General features: G+C 36.6%; 1 protein-coding gene across 2 annotated transcripts in view; it reads right to left on the bottom strand.

Annotated features, from left to right (window-relative positions):
• Window positions 1–13278, bottom strand: part of LOC150093527 (XK-related protein 6-like) — a 119235-nt gene extending 105957 nt beyond the window's left edge. For both annotated transcript variants that reach the window (XM_090413556.1, XM_090413557.1), the window contains exon 1: window positions 12415–13278. In XM_090413556.1, the coding sequence (XP_090269682.1) occupies window positions 12415–12803 (389 nt within the window). In that variant the 5' untranslated portion in view covers window positions 12804–13278. The remainder of the gene's footprint in view (window positions 1–12414) is intronic.
• Window positions 13279–14731: the final 1453 nt, after the last annotated feature.

Raw genomic sequence — 14731 nt, 5'->3', positions numbered from 1 at the left:
TCAGGTTATATTAGGAAATTGATGATGATCAGTATATCAGTGTAAGTCAGCAGCATAAAACATTTCAGTTTGAGGATCAAGTTTTGTATTGGTTATGAAAACTGTTTTATGTATATACTAAATGTGGAAGACTTATGCACAGTGAGAAAACTAATGAGAAGTGGTGTGTGTATTAAAGTGATAGGCAGGAGTAATCAAAAAATGGGTGGATGCATTAGTAAAAAACAGAGTGGAAGAAATCAAGCAAGAGTTGAAAATGATGAGTGATATGAAGCCAAAGGATAAAATTAAATATCTGAAGTGACAGACTGATGAAAATAAAGAGGAAGTCATTAAATTGAGAAATATATCAAAAAGTAAATGGCATTTATATGAGGATTCAATCATCAGAAATATGGTGAATAACAGAGTGCATAAAACATTTTCCAGGGCAGTGAGATAAATAACTGATTCTCTGCATGGAAGAAATGAATGGGTATTAGAATTAGAAGTGGTTATAGATACAAACAACTTGGGGGGAAAAGGCAGCAGTTGGGGGCGGGGGAGAATTCAAGGAAGTCGCAGAGATAAAAAATGAAACTATCAGAACTAGAAAAGTGATTACTGTATAGCCCAGGTATGACAAAAGAAGTTGAGAAGGAGAACAGAGATAATGGATGGCATAATGTGAAGTTATGCAAGGCAAAGGATATGCATTTTGGGAATGTATACAGTAATTCTTGTATTAAGGAATTAGAGAGTGCACACAATTCTTGTAGATAAGCTTATATGTTGGTTACTCATAACTAATTTTTCAAGAAATAACAACGTATACTAAAATATCAATTATAAAAGAGTTAATTAATACTTTTCTATATTTTGGTGATGTTACATTGCTATCCTCAGGGATCACAAAAAACAATATGTTCATGCAGGCACTAACACTGGGCAAATGAGGCTGAAGAAAGGCAACAGAAGTTGAACCTAGAGTCCTAAATGATGCTCTCTAGTGAGCTAAATTGGGTAGTCTTGGATGATGGGCTAATCTTAGAATGTATGCTTCCCAAATTTGGAGCAGTCTCATGCACCTAAATTTGTTGAGGTTTGGAACTTTTAAAAACTTTCCAACCCTCATTTAAGTTATTGAGGATTTTATTATTTTATTGAGAGCATATTAAACCACCGGCTGCTGTAAGGAGCAGGAATACAAAGGTATTCCTGTTCCTTACAGCAGTCAGTGGTTTGCCAATTAAAAACTATTGCCACATGCTAGAAATTAATATAAATGAATATTATTATTAAAAAATGTTTTTGATGGTTACATAAGATAAGAAGAACAAGAACTTCTCACTATCAAAATGTTAATGGAGTTTAATGGTTACAACCCTAATCAAATCCAATAGATAACTGACTCCTATGTTCCAACACATAAGGATTCTTCAACAGACCGCAGGGTCCAATCCCTTATATTTCTGACATCTCTGAACTGATTGGTAGAATTTTGAAGAGGTATCATCTCACTCCTACATATTTTCCTATCAACAAAATTTCTCATCTGTTGCCATCTACAAAAGACAAACTGTCACCTCTATCATTTTACCAGATACCTTGTGAATGTAATTTAACATACTTTGGACAGACAGGCCATTCTGTGTAAAAAATAATTAATGAACATCAATATTATGTCAAATACATGAAACCTCAAAAGTCTGGTCTAGAACAGCATAGTATTGACACTAAACACAGTATCAGATGGGATGAAACTCGTCTTCTCCATAGAAGCAGGTTTAAATATGAATGCCTTTTCAAAGAAATTTGTGAAGCCCTTTAACATCAGCCAAATCTGAATCGGAACAATTGTCTCTCTCTCCCAAAAGTTTGGGAGATTCTTATCTTATGTAACCATCAAAAATAGTTTTTAATAATATTATTTATTAATATTAATTTCTAGCACACAGTAACAGTTTTTAATTGGTAAACCACCAACTGCTGTATGTACCTTGTATTCCCGTTCCTTTGATTTGCTTGTTTCTACACATTGATGATATACTGTTATTTTCAGTACAAAATATCTGTACTTTCATTTCATTAAAGATAATTACTGTGATTATCATGTAATTTATTGTTTATAGTCATATTATTATCAGGCTATGTATGATGTGGCTTGAGTACACAGATTTGGTTGCTGAGGTTCTTGGGAATGAGTAGTGACAAAAATGGTGACAGCTTTTTTGAAAGTTCAGTGTATCCCTATGTAGATAGATTGAAGATGTGTGAGCCACCAAGTTTAGTTTATAGACAGAAAAGAGGGGACATGATGGAAACTTAATAGTTACTGAAGGGATTATATAAGACTAATATGAAAGAAATCTTTCAATACATGACGAGTAGGACGAGCAGTGATGGAAAGTGGCTGGAATAGACTGTCAGAGGTGCCTGTGAATGCTTTAACGGTAAGTTCAAGGAGAGATGCGATAGGTATTGTGTGAATAATTAGTTAATTAGTATGATCCTCTCAGAGTGATCTACCAATAATCCACCAATGCATTCCACTCACCTATGCAATAATAATAATGATGATGATAAATAGCTTTGTAAGGGGCAGCACTGAAAATTCTCTTACACTTTTTTTGTATCACATGGACCAATATTCCATTTATTATTACAGCTTTTATAGGCTGCTTGAAGATTTTATAATATTCTAAGTACCTTCAATTCATCTACCTTTATTCTGACATTAGTCCCTGTCACTTCCTCATCACCTACAATCAAAGTAATTTGTCTATAATCATTCATTCTTTTCCCAAAGGAAGACAAAATCACTATTATTGCTTGTTCTGCATATCACTCATGAGTTTGATGATTCCATGTTTCTTTATAATCTCTCCAAAACATTTTTTTTTTTTTAATGATGCCACTCATCAATTTCACTCCCACATGATTTATCCTCTTGTCCCTGGATGTGTAGTCTGATACTGCTTCCCTCAAACAACTCCTGACTGTTTTTCCTTTTATATGTGTGTGTGTGTGTGTGTGTGTGTGTGTGTGTGTGTAATAAATTTTTTACCTTGGGGATATTGTATATTAGGATAACCAAGTTATTTTATAAACTTGGTTATTTTAACTCCTAATCCCAAGTATGCAAACAATTAAGTTTGCGCCTGAAACAAAGTTCAAGTCTAAAGATGGTGCAACACCAGGGAAACTCATTGTAAAGGTGGGTAAAGCTCTGATCACTATTCTTAGTATTTTCCCATAATGTAAAGCACATCTCACTAGAAGATGTATACTGCAATGCATTATGAGTGGGGTCACTACCAGGGTTATATATTATGGATTAACTTCAGGGTTATATATTATACACATAAACTCAATTCTGAGAACAAGATAATATAAATGTCTTAGCTTAACTGGTCACAACATCTTACAGATTCAGTCTATGGGCATTCTGCGATCAGACTTATAGCTTTCAAAATATTAAAATAACTTTTAATAGAGTTCAATATCACAAAATCTCTTAGTAACAAATTTTACTATTATCACACAGTCAATAAAGTCTCAATACATTAATGATGATAACAACTACTTCATGAGTATACACTTTCATACTTCATACTCCGGCTGATTTCAGCAAAATACGATATCGTTAATGTGGGGAATAACAGGAGGAATTACACATATATCTCTACACTGAAGTAACATAAAATTGGACAGTTCTTACCGGATAAATCCTTTGCTCATCAAATTCACTATGGGCATACTTTGTAACTATATTTACTTAGCACACTATGGCAACATTATTTAGAAATAATCTTCTCAATGATAACTGAACTATTAATGGTCGCACTTCATGTGTATAGACGCACTTGGATAAAGGAAAATGCTCATTCCTTCTTTAACACTATTCAACCATTTCAGCTCTCTGTTAAAATTCCATGAAACTAATGGAACACGTAGTAATTCTTTAACTTTAGAATTATTCTCAGTTGCCTACTTTCCCAGTTACTCAAATATTCCAATTACAGCACTAAAGTTCTAGACACAGCAATCCTTTGCATTCATTTTGCTGCCTCTAGTATTCTCCTCATCTGTCTGTGCTATACTCCATGCTCTCGTGTCCCCGAATGGTCAGTCCTGAAAAAAGAGAAGAGCCTCGGTTTTCTCCGCTCTCGGCTTATATACCTCCCTTCTTTTTCCCACCCAAAATTGTTTCTCATGCTCTCTTATGTCAATTCCTTCTCTGCAGTTGAATACCATATCTCGCGATCCATGCAGGCACTAGCTATTTCTAGCCCGTCTCCATAGTAACAAACAAAATAAAATAAAATAATAAATATTGCATAACATTATACCTTTACATGCTGGTAGTGATAAATAAAAAAATTAAAATATTATAATTCACATAAGGCATATTAAACTTATATATACAATTCCTCATAATATTAAACTAGGAATAATTAAAATAAACAGAATAATATTTCAATACAAGGTTCTATCATTACTAACTTCAGAACACACGCAATTTACAGACAAAAAAATACTAGTTGTGGTAGTGGTGAAGTTGGGCGGTAGATGGCGTTCATGGAGATGATTCGTAGCAGGTTCAGTGTAGTGGTTGAGACAGTTGTAGGTGTCCTCCTGCGATGAGTCTTTGGACTCCTTGGAGGCGTCATGAATAATAATAATAATATATTTTAGATTAATTAATAAAATTTAATAAATAAACTCAAGGCAATTACATGAATAATAATTTACAATCACGGGATTAATATCAATTAATTTTTACAAGTATAGCCTTTAGTATGGTGGATTGTTGGATTCTATAAGGAATATTAATAATTTAAATTTCTCCTTATTCAGAATCCAACATTTGTAACTATATCTTCCTCCGTTCAACCATGTCTCACTATGTCTATAATTTTAGATAAGTCAAGCTAAGCAATGCCAAAAAAAAAAAAAACTCCTTCACAAAGGATATAATAAATTTAGTTTAATCCTTTATCCAAGTGTGAGCAAACAAAGTTTGCACCTGTGAAAGCGAAGATACTTTCAGGTGCAAACTTTGTTTGCTCACACTTGGATAAAGGATTAAACTAAATTTATTATATTCTAACCAAGTGAAAAATAAACTTTCAACACCTTCACAAAGGAGTTTTGCTAGCCTGGTTGGCTGATTAGTTAATCTTGCTCTCCAACCAACTGTGGGTTCAAATCCTGTCATAGATATGGATGTTTTTATTATTAACACTGACCTCCATGGAGTCAGAGACTCATCATGGGAGATAGATACTATTGTATGCAATGCTCATTAAACCGTGCTTTAAACTGATTCAATGTGTCTACATTCAGAACACACACTTAGGCAATGTATTCCACTCACCAACCACTCTTCATGCAAAAAACATTCTCCTCACTCCTCTGCACACACACACCCGCCTTATACAGTTTCCGGTGATGGCTTCTTGTTCTACCCCCCCTCCCTTCCCATTCTATGAATAATTTCTTCCCATATCAACCTGATAACTCCTGACTAGCTTATATGTATCAATCATATCTCCCCCCTTCTTCTCATTCACAATGCTTCGCAACTTACATTCTCTCAATCTGTCCTCGTATTCCAAAGACCACTGACCACCTTTGTGAACTTTCTCTGGACCCTTTCCAACATATCCTCATCACCATGAAAGCCCGGTTACCAAATCTGTGCACAATAATCCATATTAGGCCTGATCAAAGACTTATACAATGGCATCATAACCTCTCTATTTCTGCACATCAAGATCCTCTGCATCATTGCCATTATCCAATTCAGCGGCCACATTACACAGGTTGTGAAGAAGTCACGTCTTCACAACTTGTGCAATGTGGCCGCTGAATTTCAGGTCCTTGTCCACCATCACTTCCTTTAAAATTTCCCCACCAACTGTATACTTTGCATCCCATCATTGCTTACCAAATCTCAAAACCTTACACTTTATAATACTGAATTGACAGTTCCACTTACTAGGGCATTCATGCAATATTTTCATGTCCTCTTGTAAGGCCATAACATCCGCTTGACTCTGCATTTTGACCCCAGTTTTGCATCATCCGCAAACAGCTGCATATCACTAGTTAAACCCATCCCAATATCATTAACATACAAATTGAACAACAGTGGTCCAAAAATTGATCCCTATGGTACACCACTACTGACCTTCCTCTTTTGGAATACAGCACCCCTTTACAACTTTCTGATACCTATCTGACAGCCAGTACAATGAGTACTTTCAGTGACTGTCTTTAGGCAGGAGATAAATTTCATCAGCTTGTGTGAGATCAGTGCCTTTGCTTATTGGAGGCCTGAATTGGCTTGAATTCACAAGTTCCATGTGTGGTCTTTAGAAAAGGGTTTTGAAATTCTATAAAAAGGAAAATACAAAAAATCCTTAGCTGAACCACAGTACCATGTTTTCAACCTTTTGTGTGTGGAAGATGCATAAAAAAAAAAAACTGTTTCAATGCTTCTGGCATTAACTTGAACTGCAATATTTCACTGGGATCAGTAGTGCTCATATCTTTCAATGACTGATAGATTTTGATTCTTTGATCATTCTCATCATCACACCAAGGATGAATGCCTGCGTTCCACCTAATAGCCCTTGTTTCTCTGATTTGGCATATTCATTCTTTCTGACCAACATCCTTCTCCAGACATTAATTCCAAATTTAGAAAAAAATTGCCAGGATTAAATATGAATTCAGTCCATCTTTGTGGAGCAGAATCAGTTTTAAACTTGAATCAATTGCCTTTGACTACTCAGTCATTCTGACAACAAAATATTAATAAATTTTTCATTTATGCTTTTAACTTTTTTAGTCTACCACTGATAAAGGTTTCATCAAAATTGCAGTGATCTACCCCAAGCCCCTTGACTGTCATCTGCTAGAATGAAATTGGTATACGCCTTCCCCCACCACACACACAAAGTCTTGTATATACTGTACGCTCTAGCTGCCTGCAACATCTAGAAGAGATTTTACACATAAAACATATCAGTTAGTGAACTTTAGATTATGGCACAGTGTAGGTATAGTTAATGTATAAATGCTGCAAGTTAAATAAATTCACAGAAATCACTAGGTTCATGTTGATCTAATCCCTGAACATAAAACCAATTAATTACTACATAAGACAGCATACATGAAAATGGATAGAACAATTAAATCAAATGGACAACAGCAGACTACCGAAAATATTATACAAATATGAAATAAGTGGAAAAAGAAAAATCAGAAGACCAAGAAAGAGATGACATGAGACCAGAACAGGCCACCTGGCTTAAAATCCATGTTAGGAAGAAGATACTAAAGTATGTTCATACTTTCCATGGACTAACATTGAACTGACAAGCCGTTTTCACATCCCCAATTCTAACTCATTCAAATTATTCTGCAAGTGCATACTGCATATCAGCCGGATTCCCGATTACCCTGCCAATCTTTGTAATCAACAAATAAATGTGTGCGTCTCTTGCCAAATCCTTCCTAATATCTTTCATATAAAGACTGAATAACAGTGAATCAAGGACTGATTCATGGGGTACACCAGTGGTCACTTTAACCCGCCATTAGTAAGGTGGGGTGTCACAGACCCCAAAGATCCTTACTAACGCCAGGTTATATCTCGTGGACTCACCTCCTCATACGCCTCACTTTTTGATGTCAGTCAGCCATCCATCCTCTTATCTAAACTAGCAGTTTATAATCCAATTCTCCAACTTATGCAACAGCCTTCCATGCTGAATCCTGTTAAACTTTAGTAAAGTCCAAAAGTACCATGGTGTATCTATTCCCAAAAATGTTAACTAGTTATTTACCTTCCCTTTGTAAACTTGTGCTGTACATTGCACAAGTTTACAAAGTTAATCCATTTCTTTGTGGGAGCTTTTAACTTTTCCAAAATCTTCACCACTTTTTTGAAACGACAAACATGGTAAGGATGGCAAAACCAGATTATGACAAGATGTTAGCCAAGCAAACAAAAACTCAAGAGTTTTTTTCATTATGAGGCAATTAAGAGGAATAATGACTATGGAAGGATAACTTTAGATGATAAGAGGTAACTGAGGTGGACGAAATTATTAAGCTACTGAGTGGCCATTTTGAAGGGTTGACCAAGTGAAGATATCGTTATGGCAGAGGTCACAGGAACTGAAGTGAAAACATAGGTTGATAAATTAGAGGTATTTAGGATATTGCAGAATCTGAATACAAATATAGCTGTATGACTGAATGGGATATTGGCTGGCATCTTAAAAGAATGTGCAGGGGAATTTGCAAAGCATTTGACTAATCTGTTTAATATTTCTAGCAAAATCTCAAGAGTGAAATGAGGGCGAAATAATTCCTTTCCACAAGGGAGGATGGAAGGATGGAGCTATCTCCATGGGAACAAAGCTGGGGATTTTGGATGCAGTTATTTTTCCAACAGCAACTTATGAATGTGAGACTCGGAACCTAAAGAAGTCAGATAAGAAAAGGATAGCTAATTTTGAGATGTGGTGTTACAGAAGACTATTGAGAATATCATATACTGAAAGGCGTACAAATGAACGGGTGTTAGAAAAGATCAGTAAAACCTTAAGGCAGTTAAGGATACTGACAGAAGAAAGTTCAAATATTTTGGACACACTGAAAGTGTGTCCAAAATATTTAGAATAGATTCCCTGTCAGTAATTGAAAGTCAAGTTCTTGGAAAAAGAGGAGAGTAGTCGATCAATAATTATTATTACGGGCAACTCCAGGGAGTCCTTAGACTCATCGAGGGAGGCCCCAAATCATGTTCATCACAACTATTTGACATTCATACAGTATCTATCATACCTCGCCTTAAACTCATTCACTGTCACAGCATCCACCACAGACTCTGGCAGCCCATTCCACTCATTCACCACTCTAAAAGTAAAGAACCCAGCTCTAACACCCTTACTAACCACACTTTTGCCCAGTTTCCATGGATGTCCCCTAGTCCTCCCACAACCAGCCCTGTTCTCAAAAATATCTTCTGAATTAATTTTATAGAAACCCTTCAGTAATTTGAACGTCTCACTCATATCTCCCCTCCTCCACCTATCAACCAATTTTTGCAACCCACAAATCCTCAACCTGTTCTCATAAGGTTCATTCCACAGACCTGCTATCATCTTGGCCACTCGCCTCTGGATCCTCTCAACCTCCTCCGCATCAAGAAGAAACCTAGGTGACCAAATCTGGGCACAGTAGTCGAGATGGGGTCTTATCAAGGCTCGATACAGAGGAACAATAACTCTGCTTGTCAACGTATTCTTCAGCAAACAAGTGATTTGATGAGCTGATTTGGCCACTTTTGCAATGTGCCCCCTAAACTTCAACACCTTATCCATCAACACTCCTAAATCTCGTGCCTCATCAATTTCCTGGAGTACAGTTCCATCGATGTAGTAAACTGCTGCTAATCTTTTCACCCCAAAATGTATAACCTTACATTTTGCCACATTAAATTGACATCCATTCTCCTTAGCCCACAAGTCCAATCTATCCAAATCATCCTGCAAAATTTTGACATCATCTGCATTCACTATTGCCCTACCCAACTTTGCATCATCCGCAAACAAATGAACCGTTCCTCTCAGATCCTTTCCTATATCATTAATGAACAAATTAAACAGCAGTGGTCCAAGAACAGATCCTTGTGGCACACCACTAGTCACAGGCCGTCTTGTGGACTCTACTCCTGAATAAACCACTCTCTGATATCTCTCCATCAACCACCCTCCTATCCATCTCACCAACCCTATATCCATCCCCATATGCTGCAATTTACTGATTAGAATTCCATGTGGTATCCTGTCGAAGGCCTTAGCAAGGTCCAGTAGAATCACTGTAAACCCATTACTCTTATCCAGTTCAGCAGTCACTGTGTTATAATATGTGAGTAAGTTACTATGGCATGACCTACCCTTCACAAAACCATGCTGTCTCCGATAGAGTATCCCATTTTCATCTATTCAATCTTGTATTTTCCTCTTCACTATTTTCTCCAAGACCTTGATAACGATTCCTGTTATGCTGATTGGCCGGTAATTTTCAACAGCAGCCTTGGAACCACCTTTATGCAGCAGAACTATTTTCCCCTCTTTCCACCCCCTTGGGACTGACCCAGACCCGAGGCTCAAATTAAACAAAATGGTCAAGGGCACTGACAATTTTTTAGCCACTTCACGTACAACACGAGCTGGTATACCATCCTATCCCACAGATGTATTGACATTGAGGTTCTGTAATAGACTATTTACTTCTACTTCATTCATCTCAATTCCAGTATAAGCAGTTGGTTTTTCCATTCCTGCAATGTCACCATCTGGATGATATACTCTTGCAAAGTGGTCGCTTAGTAATTCCACTATATCGACTGATTCGGTTACCTCCCTCCCCTCAGCATTTTTTAAAATCATTCTGCCATCAACATTTTTCCTTTTACTTGCAACATATTGAAAAAACTGTTTGGGATTCTCTTTAGCCTGCATGGCCAATTTTCTTTCGTAGTCCACTTTTGCTTTTCTTACCATCCTTGTTACCATCCTGGCCTGAGCTTTATACTGTTCCTGCACCTGCTGGTCACCTTTCTCCTTATATTCCCTCCACAATTTTCTTTTTTTGCAGCTCAAGCTTAATAGTGTTATTCATCCATTTAACCCCTACTTGATTTATTATTCGGAGTCAACCATTGCCTCCTGCAAACGCTTCTTAACCACCTCCCATGCACTATCAACATCCAGCCCTTGCATTTTTACATGCCATGGCACTGAGCCAAGCACACTCCTAAGTTTGTCATACTTACCAGCCCGGTAAAATAAGATGGATGGATGGTGTGTGCGGAGTGACTTCAGAGAGTTTAAGCCTCCAGAAAAACATACAACAGGACCACATGGCGAGGCTTGGTGTGGCACATCACCGAGCATCAGAGTGACCATACAGCATCTGTGGATGCCAACTGAACATATGGATGGACAAGAGAGGATCTGTGGTAACAAATTACAGACCATTTAGTATCTCAGGAGTGGTGGTAAAAGTACTGGAAAAGTTGGTCAAAAAAAGCATTCAGGAATGGGTGGATAAAAATGTGATGTAAGAAATAATTTGAAGGGAGATATTCAGTTATTTGCTGGTGATGCAAAGTTGGATAATACATTCTATGCGGGAGCAACATACGTGAAAGGTTCATCATGCCTTAATGATTTACAAACTTTTTATAATAGAGCGACAGCTGAGCTGGATAAAGGGAATGGCTACACAATGATACTACTGGATTTTGCAAAACTGTTTGGCAGGATACCACATGGAACTCAAACTGCAACAAATAGAGATGGATACAAAACTGGTGATATGGATTAAAGGGTGGCTGATAGACAGGTACCAACAAGTAGTATATGGAGAAACAGAATCTAGAAGACAGGTGACTAGTGGTGTGTTGCAGGGCTCTGTGCTTGGATCACTGCCTGTTTATTTTGGACATAAATGATATAGGACAGAAGGATTTGAAGCGAGATATTCAGTTGTTTGTTGATGATGCGAAGTTCGGTAATAGTTGATCAAGGTGAGGTAGAGAGCTTGCAGGATGATTTGAACAGGCTGACAGTATGGACAAAACATAATGGATGTCAATTTGATGTGGAAAAGTGTAAAGTTATCCATTTTGGGAGACAGATTATATGCTGTGTACCACACTGAGAGAAATGAACCCCAGGAAAATGATGACAGCAAGGATTTGGGGATAATAAGTAGATAGAGAGTTTAATTTTAGAGGGTATATTGCTAAAGTAGTCAAGGTAGCTCACAGGATTACCTGGTTACTGAAGAACACACTAAGAAATTGAGATAAGGGAGTTATTATTCCTCTTTATAAAGCCTTGATATGACCACATCTGGATTACTATGCTCAGGTCTGGTCACTTGGGTTTGTTGGAGATGAAGAAGTAGTGGAGAGGATCCAGAGGTGGGTAGCCTGTGGAATGCTTCCTAATAGGAATCATTCCACAGGCTACTCACCTGTGATTGAGATGTGGATTGCAAAAGTTGGTTGATAGGTGAAAAAGGAGGAATATGATAGAAACATGTAAGTTACTTAAAGGATTTTATGGAACTGCTGCAGCACTTGGCTACAAAGGCAGAACAAAAGGTCATCCCTGGAAGTTGAGCGGGGGTGTAGTTAGTAGGTATGTGAGAACAAGATTTTTCACTTGGAGAATGGTGAATGAATGGAATGGATTACTTGAGTTAGTTGTAACTGCTTTGCCTGTTAACAGATTCAAGGAGAGGTATGATAGATATTGTGTTGATAGTTTGGGTCTCCCACAATGAGTCTTAGCACTCCATGAAGGTGCCTGTGCAATAATAGTAACAGTAATAACTTACCTTGGTATCGGTTCCAAAAGCAAGAACAGACAAAAAAATCGAATAATCCACATCCATTTTGGCGGTGGTAGTATATTGCTGTTCTTATAGTCTTCCCAATACCAAACCCAACTGAACATATTAATTATTGCTGCAGATACAAGAACAGATGCTAGAGTTAAGTAAAAGTACCACATATTAGAATCTGTAAAATGTCCATACATAACTGCAATATCGGCTCCCATATCGCCTGCGTAAAATCCAATTGCACCAACATTAAATAATATATCTAGATATGAAATTTTTAACTTTTCATCCCAAATTGTTCGTTTATTTTTGTTAGACTCTTTAACCTGAGAGTTCTGATTTTCACCTTCCGGTAAAACTGACGTTACATTTTTATCAGTCATTTTCAGTTTACTGTCATATTACCTTAAAAGTAAAGAAACGGTAAGAAGGAGCGATGCGACAAATTCGTAGTTATCCAAATTGAAATATATGTACATGCAAATCGAAATACACATATATATATATATATCAAAGGTCCATATTGTTGTTACGGGTAAAAACCAGGACACAGATTGTCGATTCTTCACCACCATATTCTTTTCCAACTTGATAGCAATTCGCCGAAATTATTCGTTAATCTGTCGAAACTGACTGAACCGAGTAACATTTCTCATAATTTATTAAACGAGATATGCACGCACAGTCAGTGCAGTTTGTAAGCTTGAAAAAATACACTTTACATACATTGCAGGAAACTTTTATAGCATTTAATCACGGTGCAATAAACACTAACATGGTAGGAAGAAGTAAAGTGAAAAAATTATCTCTGTCCAGAAAACAAAACACAAACTATTAAAAACAACTCCATATGATACTTTAAACAATCTAAGCCAATAACAAGATATTTAACTATGTCGGCAGGGTGACCACCCAGCAAAAAAAAATTTGCGCCAACTTATGTAGGAAAAAGGTACTAGATCAGGAAAAAAAAAAGTACTAGATTTTTATGTAACATTTTATGTAAATAATGTAACATTAAATTTTCAGTTATTTAATATGCTATTTACATATATGCAGGGGTTACAACTCAAAAGAAAACAATGGAAGTATTTATTCATTATTTTTTAACAGATTTAGCTAAATTAATTAACTCTTCAGAAATAGTAAAGTCTGTAGCTGATGAATGTTTCATATTTTCTTTTGTCAAAAGGAGTCCATTCATCATGGGAGTTTGTAATTGATTTCTTTTTTTTTTTTTAAATTTATTGTCACTGCTGAAAATATTCTTTCAGTTGCTACTGATGAATGAGGGAAGCACAGTACAACTTTAACTAATGTTGTTAAATTAAGAAACATTTTTTCTCCTACAGCATTTTCCATTTCAAAAACTTTATTCCAAAAAAAAAAAAACATGAATTCTTGACCTTTTCCCAATACTTCTACAGTCTTCAATAGTTGCCATTCTCTATCGAGGCCTTCATAGCTATTTTCTTCAAAAACATTAGGAAAATTCACTGCAAGTGGCATTATACTGTAAAAACAATCTGATTGACACATTTCAGAATTCAGCATCGCTAAACTTTTTAATACAGGATCTTTGAAATGTAATCGTTTGAAAACTTGACTACAGAACGCAACATAGAAGGAGAAACATTTCACCTTGAAGCGGTGGTGTAGCTAGAGCTTTTGCCTCCTGGGGCGATCCTTGAGTTTGCCACCCCTCTCAATACACACTAAAAATACTCAGAAAGTCAAAACGACGTATAGTAAAATAAATTAAAACACTATGTTTATTTTTGAAGTAAAACCGTCAAGAGCCTGTGTAGCTCAGTAACCTCCAAATATTATCCCATAATGTCGTAATCAGGCATAGAGTTCTGGAGGTCGAGCTCCTTTGGCAGAAAAAAAATACACAACATAATTAACATATATGGACCAGCCACACATAATCATAAGACCACCTTCAGGGAGGAAGTGCGACACTATATTCAACAAAAAAATAACCAAATAATAGCAGGAGATATGAACTTTACAGAACAACCACAAAAGGATCAAGAACACCCAAACTTAATTCCGCAGAAAAATTTCACAAGAGCTTTCACCCACTGTGGCCTATCAGATGCCTTCAGAATCTTGCATCCCCAAAAGAAGGAATTCACATATTTTGCACCCGGAAACGCCTCTAGAATAGACCGCATATACATCCAAACATTCAGAAATATAAAGGTCAAAACTGTACAACACACACCTGTCATGTTCAGCGATCATCATATGGTGATGGCTGAACTACAATATCAACAAACAGAAACAGCTGATAAGTTTACAAACA

This window comes from Typopeltis vanoorti, chromosome 24 (genome assembly GCF_054136105.1).
Source record: "Typopeltis vanoorti isolate ZY-2024b chromosome 24, IOZ_Tvanoo_1.0, whole genome shotgun sequence".
NCBI lineage: Eukaryota > Metazoa > Arthropoda > Arachnida > Uropygi > Thelyphonidae > Typopeltis > Typopeltis vanoorti.
This window is presented reverse-complemented; position numbering and strand designations above follow the sequence as displayed.